The 20245-nt window shown below is 31.5% G+C and overlaps 2 protein-coding genes and 1 pseudogene across 2 annotated transcripts; 1 reads left to right on the forward strand and 2 right to left on the reverse strand.

The window, feature by feature from the left end:
- Positions 1–980: 980 nt before the first annotated feature.
- Positions 981–2973, reverse strand: LOC102669542 (MDIS1-interacting receptor like kinase 2-like; annotated as a pseudogene).
- Positions 2974–5973: 3000 nt separating this feature from the next.
- On the forward strand, positions 5974–9643 carry LOC100813403 (ras-related protein RABD2a). The gene is made up of 8 exons (NM_001369180.1): positions 5974–6191; positions 6960–7032; positions 7872–7919; positions 8000–8047; positions 8230–8301; positions 8394–8549; positions 8702–8805; positions 9337–9643. Exons 1-8 carry the CDS (start codon positions 6178–6180, stop codon positions 9428–9430), a joined length of 609 nt encoding a protein of 202 aa, NP_001356109.1. The 5' UTR covers positions 5974–6177; the 3' UTR covers positions 9431–9643.
- A 3155-nt stretch (positions 9644–12798) lies between these two features.
- LOC100814825 (RGG repeats nuclear RNA binding protein A) lies at positions 12799–17096 on the reverse strand. Its single transcript, XM_003552445.5, has 7 exons — positions 16625–17096; positions 15293–15611; positions 15149–15214; positions 14891–15023; positions 14495–14650; positions 14336–14392; positions 12799–13304 (listed from the first exon to the last, which is right to left on the reverse strand). Exons 1-7 carry the CDS (start codon positions 16809–16811, stop codon positions 13110–13112), a joined length of 1113 nt encoding a protein of 370 aa, XP_003552493.1. The 5' UTR covers positions 16812–17096; the 3' UTR covers positions 12799–13109.
- Between the last annotated feature and the right edge of the window lie 3149 nt (positions 17097–20245).

Raw genomic sequence — 20245 nt, forward strand, 5'->3', positions numbered from 1 at the left:
TTCCATCACATTACATATCATATCTATAATTTTCTGTCTACTTTTTTTATCTCCTCCTTCCACCCCAATCCATCCCAAAATGGGCTACTTTTTATGGCACTAATTTAAAAGTCAATCATTTTTACTTTTCTTTTATTCAAACCAACAACTTGTACATATGCATGCTCACACTACACCAAGGATTTCCCAGAAAAGAAAATGTACCAATTCATTCTCCCAATCGCCCTAGTATTTGAACCGGAAAATCTAGCTACTCTCGACCTCTAGTAACTTATACATGGTGTATTACAATGACAAAACAAACAAGCTTACAACAAAAGATAAAGGATAAAAGGTGTATAAATAAGAAAACAAGAAAAACAAAATACTGAATTAGTTTAGTCCTTAGAGAAGTTGTCCAAGTCTATTCATAGGGAACTGGTTTGCTAAAGGTGATTTCCCTATCATAAGCTTCTTAGACACTTGATCCATGGTTGGGCGAGAACATGGATTTTCACTCAAGCAAGAAAGTGCCAAGCTTGCAACCAAAATGACATCCCCGGCAATTGATTTTTAGAGGTTGAGATGGTCTTTGGTCTAAAACATCAATGAGTAGTAGCAAATTATAAGTTACTGTTGCTGAAGTTGAAGATAACAATGAGGAAATCAGATGTCCTGGATGCTTCCCCATGATGATTTCTAAACAAAGCACTCCTAAACTGAATACATCACATTTCTCAGTCACTTCCATAGTCTGCGCAAGCTCTACAATAAATGAAAATTTACTCATAACCCAGTGTATAGGCTTTTGTATAAGCTACAAGTTCTAACTTATATTTTCTTAATGGATCATTTGGTATTTGCACATATCACTTTTTACTTAACTTTTTCATACGCTTAATTAGGGATTAGTCTAATGCCTTTACAAGTAAACAATGTTTAAACAAAATTAGAATGTAAACGTAGTGTAAATTAATTGCAAAAAAACTGATAATTTATATTTATATTTCTAAATATGAGGAAAAGTGGGTCCAACCTGGAGCTGCATACCCAAAGGTGCCTGCAAACATGGTCCAATTGTTTGTACCAGGCTTTAGAATTTTAGCAGTCCCAAAATCAGAGACATGGGTTTCATATTGTGAATCCAAAAGAACATTCTTGCTCGATACATCACGGTGAATAATTGGAGGTGAGCAATCATGATGCAAATAGGATAAAGCATTGGCCACACCTTTAACAATATTCACCCGCTTTTCCCAGTCAAATGCAGCTGCTTTTGCGTCATTGATTAGTATTTGATCCAAGCTACACCCTTCCAAGAACTTGTAAACCAAAAATGAGAACCATGAACGTGAGCAAAATCCACAAAGCTTTATAATGATACGGTGCCAGATTTCGGTCAAAGCTTGAATTTCATTTTGAAAAGCTTTAATATTGGGCTTCTCTCCATCTGTTTCCAAATAAAGTTTCTTCACTGCATAAACCTGACATGAAGACAACTCAGCCTTGTAAACAGTACCTTGCCCTCTGACTCGAATGAGATATCTGTAATCGAAGTTATTGGTTGCTTCAATGATATTCTCAAACATTTCCATCATGACTCCATACGGAAAACACTTCTTCAGATAGTGCTTTTTCTGATTGTTCTTTCTCTTTCTTTTTTTGGTTTATGACAAAAAATATACATTGAAACGCCCACCCCACACAACACTAATACTAGAGCACCCAAGATAATAAATAATGGCAGTAGAATGTCCTTGTGCCTCGTTTGATTGCGGTTGGTTGGGAAAAGCATCAAGCCAGTTACGCTGCCACACAACTTTTGTTACTTTTCAATGATTCAATTGGAGCATTAAGAAAGGCTTGATTTTTTGGAAGCGGCCCTTCTAACTGGTTGTATGATATATTCACCGAAATCAAATCTGACATGTCATCAAAAGTGGATGCAATTCTTCCAAAAGATTATTGCAAGAGAGATTCAACCATTGCAGTTGCTGCACCTTTCCAAGCTGTCTTGGTATTGTTCCACTCAACAAATTCCCACTAAGATCAAGAGATTCAAGAGCCTGAAAGTTGTGAAACTCAATGGTAATGCTACCATTTATTTTATCATTGCTCAAATTCAAGTTCCGTAACTTGGGTAATTCCACAACTTCTGTTGGTATTGTGCCACTCAACTGGTTATCACCAAGATCCAAATCTTCAAGATTTTGGAATGTTTCCAGAAAGATGGTTGGTACTTGGTTCTAATCTTAAGCTTAATTAACGATTTCATGTTGCCTAATTCGTTTGGAAGCTTTCCATTCAAGTGGTTGGAAGAAAGGTGAAGCCTTCCTAGCTTTGTTGCTTTAACAAGCTCGATTGGTATGCCACCTGAAATATTATTTTTGGAGATCTTCAACGTATGAAGATTGTGCTACATCTCCTTCCAATTGGTTTCCTTGCAGCCCAATAAGTCTAACAATACTGGAGCAATTCTTTAAACTTTTGGCACTGGACCCTGAAACGGTTACCAAAAGCTATAAAGTGCAGTAGTGACCCAGCAGAGCAAATTTGAGGTGGTAAATGGCCTGTGAAATCATTCTCAGATAGAAACAAGGCATACAAGTTGTGAAGGTTATTCAAGACATGCAGAATGCTGCCATTTAGTTTGTGGGTGGGCAGTTCTTAAACGATTAGCCTTTTCAAATTTCCAATTGAGGCAAAGATTGTTCACTTGGAGATTAAGGGTATCCAAATTGATCAAATTTCCTATAGAGGTAGGAATTGATCCAGAAAGATTGTTAATGCGTAAATACAAATAGGTGAGTTTTGTCAAGTTTCAATGGTGGAAGGAATGAATCCAGAAAGCTGGTTGCGATCAAGCCCAAGATCCTCTAAATTGGCCAAGTTTTCTATGGAAGCAGGAATTGATCCAGAAAATTTATTGGCATAAAGGTGGAGCAATATCAAGTTAGACAAGTTCCATATGGAAGATGGGACTAGACCAGATAGGAAATTATTGGCAAAATGTAAAATAAATTTAAATTTTTCATATTACCTGTTGTTTCAGGGATAGTAGCAGAGAGAGGGTTTTTAAACAAACCGTTGGATGTATTTCTGAAACTTAATAGGGATTCGGATCCTCTCAGCAAAACTCTCTCCTGCAGCGGCACTCTAAGCCTTTGGATGTATCTCGCGGCTGATAATAAAAGTTGGCAAAATAAAACAATTTCTCTTCATAGTTCATTTGCTTTAAATATGGAGGGATCTTTTTTATTCATAAGAATCCAATAAATTATTAACAATTTATAACAATTCACACATTCTTATTTAATCAATTGAATTAGACTTTCTTTTCTTAACTTATGTTTGCAAGGATGGCAAACTAGAAATGTGAATAAACATTAGACTAGGTCCATTTTTGTCCCTAATAATAATATTTAATATATAGGTATTAAATTTAATAATGATTACTTTTTAATTAATGGTAATATGTTTTTAATATAAATAAGTTCATATTAAAAAAGTTATACATTTAATAAATATATATTTTGTTTATGAATTTTAATAAATATTTAATAATATTATAAACCATTATTATATATTTTATTTAATAAATAAAATAATTAAAATGTATTTTACCATATTTCATATAATTAAAAAATAAGGTAATATATAGTTAATTAATATATGTTCTGACTTTTCCAGTTTTCATATAAGTTTTTGAAAAAAGTTTCATATGATTAAAAATAATTTTTTAATTATTATTCATAAAATGTCTGATTTTAAATTATTCTAATTCATAAAAATATTTTAAAATAATCAGTTTTTTAAAGAAGTGAGTATACTTGAGCACAAATATTATTTATATAAATATGTAACTAAACAGATTCTTCTTTATTTACTATTTTTTGTATTTATTAATAATGATGTATGACACACACACACATATATATATATATATATATATATTAAAAAATTTTAATCTATTTTTTTATTTATTAGATTCAATTTAGTCTCATTTTTCTTCCATCAACTTTAAAATATTTTAAAGTTTAAAATGAAATTAAATTGAACACATCTTAAGAAATAAGAAACCAAATTCAACCTAATAAATAAACTAATGCACTAAAAAGTAATATAAATATTTTAATATATACTAAAATATGGATCATTTAATTACATTTTTATTATTGTTCAATTTTGATCAAATTTAACACACACAATTCTTGTAATATATAAATTTATTTCAATAATTGGATCAATAATCACATTTTACATCAAATTATAAAAATGATATAATAATTTTTAAAGTTACACGAGTGTAATTTGATCTCTCCTCTATTTAGAGGAGGGGTCAAACTATATCAATATAGTTTTTAACTGGATAATGTTTTTTTAATTCATCCTTGGATTGAAAATTAATTTCACATAAATTACATATATAAAATTTTATATTAATTCAAAATCATTTATATCTCACTCATATAAATTAAAATTTACGCGATATAAATATTTCAAAATATACTAAAATATAAATTATTTGATTACCTTCTTATTGTTCAATTTTGATAAAATTTGATAAACATAATCTTAATAATATGTAAATATAAATCAAATTTTGGATCAATATAGAACATATTTTATATCAAGTTATAAAAATTATGTAATAATAATTAAAGTTATATGAATGTAATTTGATTTTTTTTCTTTTTTATATCAATAAATATAATATATTTATTAATACTCATAAACAACATGTATTTGTTAAAGGTGTGATTATTAAAGAAAGAGGGACAGTGTCTATCACACGTAAAGCAAATGTGTTGAAGAACAATTTGATTTTATTAGCATCTATTATCACTTATCAGCATTACGGGAGATGAATCCAACGGCTCAGCTTGCTGCTGCTGAGATGCTGAGTTCAAAGTCATTTTATTATATGAATCATTTAATCTAAGTCAAGATACCAATTGTAGAGGAAACTATCTGTCAACTTATTTAATTCAAAGGCGTTTTTGAAGGAAAATACTTAGATCATATCATCGATAATAAAGTTGTGAATACAAGTTGGAACATAATGAAAAACTTAGTGATTAGCATAACATCTTCCTTCCCTAGCTAACGTATAGATTATAAGATTGGCTTGTCTCTAATTGAAACTTGCTTTAGTTTACAAGATTTGACAAAATGGTTTTGCATTTAGAAATTATAACACTTAAATCAGAAGAATCAGATTGAGTTTTTAAGATTGTATCCACCAGAGATTTGCAATCTGTTTCGAACAGAATATTATGCAGGCCTAGATTTTTTGCCCAAGACATGGCATGATAAAGTGCCATCGCTTCCGCTTCCGGTGGTCGAATTCGTCTATGAAGAATTATGGATAGATGACTAATAGGACATAAGACCAAGTGAAATAAAGAGATTCCAAAAGTGTTGCTGCAAAAACCATCAACTACATTTTTGCAGTCCCGTTCGAAAATTATTCTGGGAGTGTACATCTCGTTTTGCAGTCAAATCATTGCTTGGTGAAGCCCCCAAGCCTCAGCTTCAACAGGTTCAGGATTACCATTGTTCAGGAATACGAAGAACCTACTTGATACCATTGATACATGATCTTTATTATTTGTCTTGTAGTGTTAACAAAATCATAACTGAAATAATTATAAAAAGGTTTTTTAAAGAATGTTTAATAATAATAAAAGATAAATCATGCACCTTAATCCATCAATAAAATCATGTTTTTTATTTGCTAAGAGATAGATTATGTTCTTTAATTCACACAAAATGTTTTTTTATAGAGACAGGTCATATCTTTATTTACTTAGAGATAGGTCACGTTCTTTAATTGGAAAAAAAAAATTATTGCCTTCCTTATTTTCTTTTTTTCTTATTTTTTTATCTATTTATTATACATCTTTAAATGAGATTTTAATTTAATTATTATTTTATTTATCAATTTTTTTTTTCATTTTTCATTATTAACTAATGTGCGGGTAATGGGTAACCAATGGTGACGTATTTGTCCCGTTTCCACGCAATTTTCATTGAAAAGAAAAGAAGCACCGAGCGAAGCCAGCCAGGTTGTCTTCCGATTCCTTCGTGCGTGCGATTCTTCTGATATTCCAAGGCGACGCACCGACACCGGACCCATCTCCGGCGACATCTCACCGATCTCCGGCGAATCCCCGGTCCCCACTTTCTTCCCTCGAAATGAATCCCGAGTAGTACGTTCCTCTATTCCCTTTCCTTCGAATCATGTCTGATTTCAGCGAAGTTCGTTCCTTTTTCGCTTTTTTTATGTTCCCTGCCAAAAGGTTATGTGGGGTTGCAGTTAAATTGGTGAATATGGGTTGGGTTATGTTAGCATCAAATCTTTATTGGTGTGTAACCCTAGATTGATTGGTTTTCTTAGATTTTGACCCACTTGGCTTTTTTTCCTTTTATTTTTTGGGGATATTGAAATTTATTGTTTTTCAATCACGGGTTCACCAGCGAATACCGATCGTTTGTGTTTGTGTTTTTGTGATTGGTTTTAAAGTGAAGAGTTACCCTGATCTTGTCCCTTGTTGATTTCAAAGAGTTGAACTGCACATACTGTATGGTAGTTTGATTTGTGGTTTGCATGATTTGAGCAGGAGTTCATTGGGAGAATATCAAACTATTCTAAACATGAGATTAGAGGAAACATGAGAGGTTGTTTGCAAGGTTGTTACAGTGATGTGGGAGTTGACTTCCCCCATTGGAAGTATGGGATTTGGATTTGGTGATTATATGGTGTTGGGCTATTCTACTTAGATCAAGCAATAAGAGAAAAAGCTAATGATGTCTTGTGTTATATTGGTTTATAGATCTTAATGAATTGAGACTTTATGATTGGTTTTCTATTTAACTGTTATCTTAATGTTTGTGTGTGAAAGAGAAATGGTTGCTTCTGTGTCTGATTCAGTCTATTATAAGAGACAGAGTTGATATACTGTGGTTATTCTTTGCAGTGATTATCTGTTCAAGCTCCTTCTTATTGGAGACTCTGGTGTTGGTAAATCATGCCTTCTTCTGAGATTTGCTGTAAGCTTTCAACTCCTTTTTATGCTAGTTGTTATTGTGACTACTACTGGATTTTGTTTCCTAAAGAATAATAATAGCATCCTTTAGGTCTGCTGTGATTGAATATGGCAATTAGTATCTGCGACATCTTAATAAATGATAGCTACATGTTTTATTCTCTGTTTGAGGTCTTGACTGTGTTTGAGTTCTGTAATATGAAAAAAAAAAAGTGAAACAATTAATAGCCTTATCACTGTGGACCATTTTGCCTCTCTCCCTATGTGTGTAGTAACGTATGCTTTCCCCAATTCCCCACACATAGAATGGTTGCTAATTTGCAATTTTATCATTAAGCTGTCCAATACAATCGCATGCTATAGTTATTCAAGAAAATATAATTAACTTTTGGTGGGTATTTTGATATGAACTCAATTTTAGAGTAGAAAATTTAGGGAGATCAAACTCCTGACTAGCATAGGTAGCCCTCTTTGAGACTGAAATTGCATAAAAAATGAAAGAAAGAAGATTACAAAGGATTTCAGCACTGCAGATGCACTAAAGCCTCATTTATCCTTATTTCTAGTCAATCCTCTCCTGTTGGATTATGCTGAAAGTGACGAGGTTGTGTCTCCTATTGTTGGTTTTGTTGTGATCTGAACAAGTGAATTTGACCTTTGGAGAATGTCTAATTAAAAAATAAGGGTGAAAAAAAGGAATTATTAGGTTGTTTTAGTTCATTTACGTGAATTAAAAGGAAAGCCTATGGTTAGTGTCATAAAATATTTGTCTTTGACATGTAGTCTACTTTTTAGAGATTGTGTTTGGATTAACCTGATGATAATGTTTATTTGATGCTACAGGATGATTCGTACATCGAGAGCTACATAAGCACCATTGGAGTTGATTTTGTGAGTACAACTCTACAAATTATTATCTGAAACTGTTTGAAGCAATGTCTAAACTCACCATTTCATGTCAATTTGTGTAGAAAATACGTACTGTTGAGCAGGATGGAAAGACCATTAAACTACAGATCGTATGTATTTGATTGGCCTTTGTGTCTCTTTATCTATTGGTACTTTGTCTCCAGTGAGCTGGACCTAACTTTTTTATTCTCTTTGTTGGTGAAATATTTTGCTTTAAGTGGATCACCAAAGGTCATGATTGTGTTGACATATAGTTTTCTTACCTTGATTTGTGATCTGTTTTTATATGTAGTGGGACACAGCCGGGCAAGAACGATTTAGGACAATCACCAGTAGCTACTATCGTGGGGCCCATGGGATCATTGTGGGTGATGATTTTCTTGGCATGGGCTTTTGGATATTGATTTCCCGTGTAGATGGATCCTTGCATGCTTTACTAACTGGTTCCTCTGGCAGATTGTTTATGATGTGACAGATGAAGAGAGCTTCAATAATGTGAAGCAGTGGCTCAGTGAAATTGATCGCTATGCAAGTGATAATGTTAACAAGCTTTTGGTTGGAAACAAGTGTGATCTGGAAGCAAATAGAGCTGTGTCATATGAAACAGCTAAAGTATAGCTTTGTTGCACATCCCTTGAATTTTTCATTTTTTCATATAAAGTTTCAAACTTTTGTTCATGATTAGATCTGTTGGGTTATTAGGATTTTATTCCTATTCCAGCTTCCCTTACCCCCATCTTTAATATTTGTTTTTTCTTTGACAGGCATTCGCAGATGAAATAGGCATACCTTTTATGGAAACAAGTGCAAAAGATGCTACAAATGTTGAACAGGCTTTCATGGCAATGGCTGCTTCAATCAAGGATAGGTATACATTCCGGTTTATAATTTAACAGTATATATTTAAGAAGATACAAAAGTTTAATGCAGCTGTGAGAAGCAAGCCCAGGAAAAATTGTTCCCAATTTACTCAATGAATAATTATACTGTGTATCTGATGTTGTCAGTTTCCTTAGCTGAGAAAAGTCAATTGTGAAAGAGTTACAAATGTTATTTTTTACTTATTCCTTGTGTTTTTCTTTATTGGAGTCCAGAATATATGCAAAGATATGGGTTAGTAGGCTTTTTCTATGTCTATTTTTTTGTGAAATTGAATGTGTCAAACATAGCAAAGTTTTTTCAGAATAAATATAAATACGTGATCGAGTCCAAACTTAGAATTTGCTGAAAAGTGAATAGACTCTTCTAGTTGAGGCAAAAGGGGTTAGTTATCCAATCTCTCACAACATTTTGGATAGGAGAATAGAGTTATATATAGATCATATTCATATACTTTTTTTTGTCTACCAACTATTCCTTCTAAAAGCTAATATGATGGTATTTTATCTTGTGAATGTAGAATGGCAAGCCAACCTGCAAACAATGCAAGGCCTCCAACAGTGCAGATCAGGGGACAGCCAGTTGCACAGAAAGGTGGGTGCTGCTCTTCCTAACCACTAGTGACTCCGATCCATTTCATTTGGTTACCTATTTCATGTTAGATTTTTTTTTTTATAATATTTCACTAGTGGACCAGTGTCAGAATTTCTCTGTTGGTTTGGAACTGATCTAGATGATCCCATTCGTTGAATATACTTTATACTAAAAATGATATGGCTTGTGCAAAGTATAATACTCATTAATGCTAAATATATATTCCTATCTTTTCATTTGGGACTATTTTGTTTTTTATTCCCTCAAAATGTGCTGTCATAGAACTGCATAACCAATCTCTTGTTATACTCCACTTTGCATGTGTAAGAATTTTAAACTCACAAATATACAACTATGTTATGCAATCAACATTCTTTGATGGGAGATTAAATGAAACCAAACCATTTATGTTTATTATTTTCAAAACCCTGTCATTTTAAGCCCGTGGAATTTCAGTTCCAAACTTCCAACATGAGTTTGTTGGACTCATTTTACTTGCAAATGTACACTTTGGGGGATTAAATGGCATTATCGTGTCGTGAAGAAAGACAACAAACTGTGCAAATTCACTCACATGTAATTAAGTCATTGATCTTTTAAATAATTCCAAAGTTACTTTTATGTTTGAAGAGATTTTTTATATTATAAAAAATGTCTTAATTTAAATGCACAGCCCTTGCATAAACAGAGCACAATTTCTATTTTTTCAAGGTTTTTCTCTAAAACATTAAAGTATGACAAAAAGAATTTTTTTTAAATATTTTTCTAGTATAAAGAGGATGTCCTCCCAACTAAATGTGGTTTGATAAGGATGCATGTCCGTTTCAATTCATATTCTGGCGTCTCCTTTTGTGCCAAGCTCGGTTGTAGTCAAGTACTTTGCTCTTGAAAAATGTCACGAAAAAGAAAATAACATTTTTTTTTAGCGAATATTTATATTTGTCCTTTGGTGGTATATAGGACATTAATATTGTTTTTCGAAGATTTTGAACATCAAATTAATAGTAACTTGTGAATTTAGAGCAACGAATCAAGTTTGATGTTGCAAAGACTGAATTTATGTTCATATTATTGAGAGGCTGATCATTTTTATTTTATGAATTAGCACGATATATTGTGATGCATCTTCAAAAAGACTAATTTGGATTTTTAAAGATTCCAAACTCAACCTGTGCTTGTGTCATTTTTCCATTGAAGAAAGTCGCAGAGAGCAAAAATTTGACGGACAAATACGATGAAGGTGATTACAAATAACCCTTCAACGATAAGAAAATTTGTCAAATAGAAATTAGTCGAGATCATAGGTGGTAATCTAAGATTACTTAATTTATTTACCTATTTTTACTTTGAGCAGATAGAATAAATTATTTATACCTCGTCATTAAAAAAACAAATATATAAGATAGAATAAATTATTTATCCACCTTGAATGTGAGGGTATATGCTTCATATGAATATATATATATATATATATATATATATATATATATATATATATATATATATATATATATATGTTAATACAAAATTAATTACAAAACTAAACCCATTTCCAAAGGATGTAGAGAACTAGAATTGAGTATATAGAGGTGATTTACAATTACAACCTTATAAGTTTTTTTAACTTAACTCTAATCTTAAAGAAACTTATTTAAATAAGAATAAATGGTACTTGTTATGCAGTGTAAAAAAACTTTTACTATCATTTAATCTCAAACTATCATATATATAATAAATTTATTAACATTTGCTAGCTGTTAATAAACGTAAAAGCATTAATTCCAACAACTAAAAGTAAAATAAAATATAGGAGATCATGAACCAACCAAGTTTATGATTCGGTCACGCTTTAAGAACAAGCGAAGCTGTTAGCTGGTTTTGTCTTTCTTTGTTTACAAGTTAAACCAATTATCCATGGCAATTTATGTTACCTTTGCTAGCTGTATCCACAACAACAGCGTCTCGTCGAATCACAGTTTCGAGTTGCACCATAAAAGAAAGAAAACTTACTATTTGAAGAAAGCATTTCACCGCAATCCAATCAAATTTCTTCATCAACCTATCATGCAATGCCTTGGGTTTTTATTGTCTTTCTCACTCTCTTATTTGGCACCGTAAAAGAGAATTGTTCCCTCTCACTATTGGGAAACGAATATGATTTTTGTCCCACTGGAAGTATGCTGATAGAGACACAGAGGGTGGGGTAGTGCCTTTATTCGAGGCAAGGCTCCTCCTAAGAAAGTCTGATACTAGTTCTAAGCTTTTCTGCATGCCTTTTATTCATTGATGCAACTCTTATATACTGTAATTATTTACATGCATAACTAACTCAATAAACTAATGATATTAACAACTTGTTAGTAACTAACCCAACAGATTTAACTAATTATTTACTATGCTTTATTGGCTGCAATAGCTTCTTCCTAACATATGCATTCGGTGACCACCCAAACGATGTGATTAACTGTCTATATAAATATGATGTAATTTTGTTTCATAAGTGTTTGAAAAATATAGATCATACACATAATTAACTATAAACACGTAGATCACCTGATGTAGTAATTCTAACGATCTTATCCAACTTCAACAAAATTTTCTCCCATGAAAAATGTCATGTCATTTAGATAAAAAAAAAAAATTATAATATAATAAGAAAAAAGATTATACAGTCAGTGTAAAAAATTTTATAATCATACTACAAATAATAAATTTATTAACTTCTAAAATGAATAATTTAAACAATACCTTATGATTGAATACCAACTTTGTGAGTCCATAAACATTAAATTCAACTATATTTAGTTTTATTTATAACTGGTTAACGGTTAAAGTACTAGTCAAGCAAACTATTTTCCATTCCTCTGTTTCAAAAAACATTTGCCAGTTGGTCCTAAAACTTTAAGTCCTTAATTTTATCCTTTCAAAATGCTGAGCAAAACCAATAGAATTTTATAAAAAAATAAAAATAAAAAAAAATATATCTAAAAAACTTAATTGAAATACACTTTTTCAACGATATTTGTACAACTAAAATTTTAGTAAACATTACCTTCGAAATGTAGCCAACTAAATTGAAATTAAAATAAAATGCTAAATAATGCAGGGAAGCGTTTGGTACAGTTGGTTGGTTTATGTTTAGTGCATTAAAAAAATATCAGCACACAAGGTTTATAATACATATTGGTTATTAGAAACCTGAAATAATTCAAGATGCAGGTTACTCTTGTCAAACGCTTACAACATACCATTTTTAGGTAGTGCAAAGCAAGCAATCGCACAATGGCTAGGTCCAGCCAATTTTGCAATAAAAGAAAGAAACAATGATAGCTTCCTTAAATTTATTTTAATTTATTCTTGATTAGAATTGAGGATGAGAAACCAAAAATTGATGCAAAACTGAGATGTCTATCTATAAAGAAAAAGGGAACTCAACAACATCATTTATGTCTTACCCACACCATACTCCCCCAAAATATCAAACGCAGTAAAAGTAAAGCACAAGGGGGAACAGGCTTCAAGGGTACAGGACCGTATGAAGAACAACAACATAAATTTACACTTTCAAGGCATAAAATTAAATGAACCTTCCAATCCAGGAAATCCAATTACCATAGTTCTTTTCCTGATTAAGTTCAAATAAGAGAACCCAAAATTGAAAATAGGACAGGGATATGACAAAAGGGTTCTAGCAAGGCCTCACTTGGCACCCAAGTTTGGGAAATGCCCAGGATCTTCAATGGATGGAGCAGGTGCATTGTTGGTGGAACTTCCACGGTAAACACCTCCGCCTCCGCCTCCACCTCGTGAACCACGGCCACGACCCCTACCACGCCCTGGGTTATAGTATGCTTCCCCCTCAGCAGGCTTCAGAAACTCAGTGATGCTCACGGACTATGAATATGAAATCCAACAAACAAAATTAGTCAGCAAACAAAAGAAAATAAACAGGTTCAAAAACAGACTAAAAAATTATAAAAATCAACAACTTGCTTAAAAACCTTCTAAAGAAGAGGAAAATATATTGCCTGACTAAAACATGCAAGTTAGACATTTGATACAACGGGAACAACAAAATTATGGACAAAAGAATAATAAACAGTGGAAGCAGGCCATGCAGACACAAGCAGAATATCTGAAGTCTCAGTTCAAAGCATGGTATAATCACAACATGTTCCTATCTTTAATTCGCCCAATAGTAAAAAAAAAATAAGGAATAGAAGACAAGTAAGAACTAAGAACCAAGTCCAGAGAGCAGTAAATACAAAGAAATAGAACATGCACACACAAGCACACATGGGCCCCGCATGCATGAGGGTGCACACAAGTGTGTACATGTCTCTCTGAGTAACACATCCTAAAAGAATTAGCATTAATAAAAAATCTTGATCTACTAGTGTCAAAAACAACCCACAATTGAGTTTTAATTAGCATAAGAACTTCTTCATTGTCAAAAAATGACTAAACGCCACAACTCACAATAATAACATGAATTAAAAACAAAAAAAAAACAATTAGGGATAAAGACACCTTCATGTCATCTGAAGAAGCCTAGGCTAACCAAAAATGGTAAAATTAGAAGTTAGCCGCATTTAGACTTGATTTCCTTAATAAATAATCATTTGTAAACATAATTAGATATTTAATAAACAGTATTCTATATTCCATTTAATTAAAATAAGTTCTAAAATTTTCAAAATCAATTTTTTTAACATTTACAATTATATAAAAAAAATCTTCGAATATTTTTTTAACTAAATTTTCTTAAATCTCACAAAATAGTTATCACCCATGAAATGTGTGATACTATTGTAATCAATCTTTCATAATAACAAGCAACTTTCAATGATTGAGCAGAAGAAAATGACAATCATGGAGCTATAAATTCAAAGTACCAAGGACAAGCAAATTCAATAAAGTCAAACCTTCTTGGATTTTTCTTCCTTCTCAAAAGCCTCTTTTCGCTTATCTTTATCAGATCCCTGGAAAGATGATGAATGTCAAAACATGTTAGCAGGTATTAGAAATATAATATGAACAGCATATAGTTAGAAGGGTGGATGATGATAAAAAAACATACACACCAGTTTAATGAATATGTCATGATTATCTTTCTTGCTTGATAAGGCCTGCATGGATTCAAACTCTTTAGTGTCCACCTTTCTCTCTTCAGTCTTGAGTGCTTGGAAGGCCTTCCTTCTCTCTTCCAACACTTTTTCATATTCCTCCAGAGTCATTTCCTAACAAATGAACAGAACAGCCCACTGGTCAATAAATTTCAAATGCAAAACACTAACATCACAAAGTATGTAATTAACCATGATTTAGGGTCCAATCAATTTGGAGAGATACAATCAGCAGACAATCCAAGACGGAACATGCCTCTTCTATTGGTACTTAAATCGTCAAAACACAGAAAAACCAGAGCATACAGCAACAGTTTAGGGTAAGTAGAAGCTTTAAATAGGCTTGAAATTCACCTTATCTTCAGGCTCTTTTTCTTCGGTTTCATTAGTAGGGCTGTCCTTGTTTCCATCAGCTACATCTTCTTCAACTGCAGGCTTCTCATCACCCAAATTCTTTTCCGTTTCATTCACAACCTCATCAGTTACCCTAATATAAATCAAGAGAGAAAATAAAAAAAATGAAAATAATTAAAAACAGAATTTCCATTGAAACAATGTAAATGTTACAACTATTAAAACAATAGAATACTAGATTTTAAAAAGAATTCTTACTGAGCAAGTTCATCAGTTTGGGTTCCCCAGTTACCTCGTCCTGAACCTTCACGTTTGAATTCATTTCTGCAAATAGACCAAGGGACATCAATATTGATAGAAAGAGTAATTCATAAAGAAATTGTTCATCAAAGATAACATCACCCTCGTCCAGTCCCACTGCGACGATCAAATGCTCTTCGAGGTCGTCCGTCTTCACCTTCACCAGTTTCACCATTGCTGAAACCTCCACGACGACCACCACGGTAAGGAACTCGTGGTCCACCATAACTGCGTCTTTCAGAAGACTTCCCAGCATCTCCTTCTTCAAAAGGACCCTGATTATAAGGAGCTCTGCTGGTAGGGAATGAGTTCTCATCATTCGAGGAGTCACGACTAAACCCACGACCACGTCCAAATCCACGTCCCCCACCTCGTCCACCTCCACGGCCTCCACGAACTGGCTCGTTTCTGGCATCCCTCACTATCAACAAGATGGAAGCAGAAAATGTGAATACACAAGAACAGGAGGAACATCAATTGCAGAGCAATATATGGCACATAATCTCAGCTGGCAAGAAAACACACATTAACTTTTTTAACTTCAGTTATGTCTTAGCCAAATTACAAATTAGAACAAAGTTTTAAATGAAAAATGTGTTATCATATCACATTACCACAAATTCTAATTGATTCGTGACTTATCACAGAATGTACTTTGCACAAAAAATCCTATCATATTATACCACCACAACTTCCCATGCATTACGCATCAAAACCCAATACCTCATATGAAAACTGAGAAAACATAGTTACCACTTAATACTATCTCCTTTCAATAAACAACAACCAACTTTAAACACGCAAGTGTCTATAAAATTTATTTTGGAATGATGTAATTTACGTTAGATGTTTTGATTCTAAAACCAATTAGTAGTAAAGCTCAGTATATAAATTATTTATCCATTGCAAAATATATTTAAAGTTGCTTCAATTCAAAATCAATTTTAGACCCAGAATCGATTACTCAATATGGAACCAAACATGTGAACATTGAATCCAAACTTACTATTCTGAATCATCTAACATGAATCCAAACACGCATACAACAACGCAACCATGATCAACTACATACGTAGACACAGAACCCACAAACCTTCCAATAATCATAATCATTCATATACATCAACAACAACAATGTCTTTGGATTAGCGTCGAGAGATCGGAGAAATTGCGCATTCCAATGCAAAAATCTCAAAGCAACTATGCTGTAGCTTTTGCTTCCCAAACACACAACGAGCATAAAAAACAAACATTTTTACTTAAGCAAACTCATCGAACCAAACAAACCCAAGAGTTACAAAGCCTCATACAGTGCATTAACAAACAAAAACAAATCAAAAACAGTCAGATTTTTCAAGTCAAACAGCAAACTGAAAAACAACAAAAACACAAAGCCGAAAAACAAAAGCAAAATAGAAAAGTTGAGAAATTGACCAGCCTGAGCCGGAGGAGGCGGCTTGGTAGGGAGCTGAGCCGGCTTGTTCTGCTGAGCCGGCGCCTTCTTGGGAGCCGCGGTGGCCGCCGAGGCCGCAGCCGCCGCCTTGAGTTGCTCGGCGGCGATGAGCTGAGAAGGGTCCTCAGCGTCGTCACCCAACAAATCAAAAGGGTTCGTGGTTGCCATCTCTCAGAATTTGTTTTCCCAACCCCAAAACGACACCGTACGTTCCAAAAACCCAAGGCCAGAACCACCCCTTAGAACTAAACCCGCAACGTCTCCATCAGAGATGAAAGAGAATAAGAAGATTGAAGGAACGGAGACGGTGAAAGAAAAACCTAAACCCTAGCCGCAATAGGAGAGAGAAGTAGAGTGAAAGAGTAAGAGAGTGAGAGAATATAATAGACAGACACGACAACCTAATCTTGAACAACTTCTCTAATTTATTCAGGACCTAGGAAGGAATGTATGTATGTGCTGCTCTCCCTTGCTTTACAAAACTTTATTATTGTTTCATTGTTTAATAATTTAATTACCACCTCATGTTTTAAAAAAAATTATTAATTACCTAATTTTTTTAAGGTTGATTATTTATATTTATATTACTTTTTAAAAATATTCTACGTAGTTTAAAAAATGGTGTAAATCATAGATATCTTTTCAAAATCATTAATTAGACTCAAACAATTGTATATCAATTCATCCATGGTCGGTATTAATGCAATTTTGAAATAATTATTGAAAATAATTTTCCTTTCAAAAAATAATCTTTGCATATGATTAACTTTGAGAGGAAGAATTAGATACTAAAGATGTTTTGAAGAGTATTAGTAAGATTAGCAAAGTGTAAAAGTAATAAGTATAACACAGAGAAAATCTTCTTAAATAAAGTTTTACGATTTTCAAATAAAAGTTGTTAAATTAATTTTAGTTATTTTTATTTTTATTTTATTCTAGTTATTGTAATTTTTATTATTAAAAATTAATTTTTTAAAATTAAGGAAAATAAATTGTCTTGATTTTTCAGCTAACATATTTAAACATAAATATAATATTTATTTATGTTGCATGTAAATATTACTATAAGTTAATCTAAAAAACATAGCACTAACTTTTAAATAGATTTTTCTCCATTATACTTTATATACTTTATAATATTATCATAAATAAATAAATATATATATATATATATCACTTTTAATTAAATATCTTTTTATATATTTTTACTGTAATTTTTAAAATAAAACAAATTATCTAAATAGGCATTAAATATCTATTCATTAAAAAAATCATAAAGTCTAAAAAGTTAATTTAAATCACTCCTTTGATGTATAGATATTTAAAATATTATATATCGAAAAAAATATTTATAATATTGATTGTTTCACTTTATGCTTGCCCCTGAAACTTGTGCCTGGTTTCTGTTTAAATTCAATCAATAATTCTCAGTTTGAACGGACAAGGACAAGCTGCTCCATTCTGAGCATGTAATATTTTAATTGACTAATTGTTAAGCAAAATAAAATAAAAGTATCTTAAAAATATGAAAGCAGTAGTTTAATTGAAATTGAACCCAACTAAGTTTTTTTTTTCGTTTTTTTTTCATTCGTCACACAATTCATTTAGTAAAGCTCCAAATACGTTAGTTTCATTTCATATAAACTATACCTTATATAAAAATCATATAAGCTAATACTCTTCAAATTATACAAATTTCCTTTATAAATAGTGATTAAATTAATTATGATACTAATTTATATCATAATTAATTCAATTACGATTAAAAAAAGTAACTTGTATCATCATTAAATAAAAAAAATATAATTTAATCTGCAATTAATTATATTACTATTAAAAAAGTAATATGTGTCATCATTAAAAATAATTTAAAAAATATAAAAGAGGTGTGAATAACAACTTCTAACATGTCACGCAAGCCCAATTGACACCAACAAGTGGGTACTACTATTGCTACAATAATTTTTGCTATTGGCATTACCATTTTTTGAATTTGAGATAAAAGACAAAACTGTCCCTAAGGCAGTTTCCCCCACCCCAACCCCTTCTCCTTCCCTTCCTCATCGGTCCAACCCCTTTCTTCCAACCCCCAACCTCTTTCTCATTCTCCTCTTTCACTTAATTTTTGTGTGGATTTCCTAGCCAAGAAAGGTGCTTCTCAAGACCAAGATTTTACTGTTTTAGTTTTTCCTCCTCTTTGCCTCAAAGTTGATGTCACGAGCTCGTTAAATCACAAATTACTGTTTTAATTACTTTAAAATAATTATTTTAAAAATAAAAAAAAATCATATATGATAAATAGGGATGGAATGATTATGCAAAAAATTTAATACTGTCACTCTAGAATCCCTTTTTCATACTATACCAAAAATATATACATAACTGTGTTACGGAATTAAACCTCCATATCTCTATTTGTTCCAATCAAAATATTTCTAAATAAAATAGTTGTTTCAATCAAAATATTTCTAAAACCTTTTAGACATAAAACACGTCACATGCATACAGCAACAATGTCCTTTTGTTATTAATAATTCTCCCTATAAATCTTCCGGTAACTTTCTGTAGGCCTTTGTCACAACAAAGCTCATAAATATGGGCCGAGTTTGTTATAAATTAAACCCAACTCCAACGATAAAGGAATTGCCAGCTAAAGATAAACGATGGGTTTCATTTTATCGTAAAAAAAAAAAAAAAAAAGATGCGATTGGATTAATATTTCTTTGCAACTTCGGCTTAGGGTGTGTTTGATAGGAAGAGAAGAGATAGAGGAAAGTAAAGTAAGTAGATGAGAAAAAAATAAATGAGAAATAAAGTATAAGTAAAGGTTGTTTCGCTAAAGAAAAATATTTGAATTAAAATTATTTAATAAAAAAAATGAGACATAACAATGGGGTGGAATTAACTCTCCTCTTCCACTTCCCACAAATGATGGGAAGGATTCGGGTTGGGATTTACAAAAGATGGGGAAAAAAATGAAAGGCATTTCTATTGGATTTTATCAGGTTAAAGGAAATTCAAAAAAACTAATCTCATATTTTTAAAATTTATTTATTCATATATTTTAAATAAATAATTGATCAAGTTATTAATTATATTTTAATTAAAAATATATATATATATATATATATATATAAATTAATATACAACAAATAACGTAAAAAACATTTAAGAACTAAATGATATTTTTAGTTAAATATATAAGTTTTAAATTTGTTATTTAATTAGTATTATAATTATAATATTATTTATTTAATTACTTAAATAATAATTCTATATTTAAAATATTTATAGAAATAAAATATGATAATAATATAATTAATAATTATATATAAATATATAATTATGTTATTAAGAATTATAAATATATAAGTAGTGGGGTGTATTCAAACAAGGTGAAGAGTGACACATCCAAATCCAAACTTTATATTTAAGTGTGTGTATGGCAATAAATAAAATGTGAAAGTAAAAATGAAATTGGATAGATATTCACATATTTGATTTTTATTGAAATACTTAAATTCTAAACTCTAAACGTAAAATTTATCTTATTAAATTTACTTACATAAAACTATGCATCTCAATTCATGTTTGAACAAAAA

Source organism: Glycine max, chromosome 18 (genome assembly GCF_000004515.6).
Source record: "Glycine max cultivar Williams 82 chromosome 18, Glycine_max_v4.0, whole genome shotgun sequence".
Taxonomy (NCBI): domain Eukaryota; kingdom Viridiplantae; phylum Streptophyta; class Magnoliopsida; order Fabales; family Fabaceae; genus Glycine; species Glycine max.

What these genes read in the sequence shown, in the direction of transcription:
- LOC100813403 (NM_001369180.1), top strand. An exon ending in GCACCATTGGAGTTGATTTT is followed by an intron (nt 7,920 to 7,999) that starts GTGAGTACAACT and finishes CAATTTGTGTAG; the next exon opens with AAAATACGTACTGTTGAGCA. An exon ending in GTGGGGCCCATGGGATCATT is followed by an intron (nt 8,302 to 8,393) that starts GTGGGTGATGAT and finishes TTCCTCTGGCAG; the next exon opens with ATTGTTTATGATGTGACAGA.
- LOC100814825 (XM_003552445.5), bottom strand. Translation starts at nt 16,811, where the DNA reads ATGGCAACCACGAACCCTTTTGATTTGTTGGGTGACGACGCTGAGGAC. An exon ending in GCCTCCTCCGGCTCAGGCTG is followed by an intron (nt 15,612 to 16,624) that starts GTCAATTTCTCA and finishes TCTTGTTGATAG; the next exon opens with TGAGGGATGCCAGAAACGAG. An exon ending in CAAACTGATGAACTTGCTCA is followed by an intron (nt 15,024 to 15,148) that starts GTAAGAATTCTT and finishes GATTTATATTAG; the next exon opens with GGTAACTGATGAGGTTGTGA.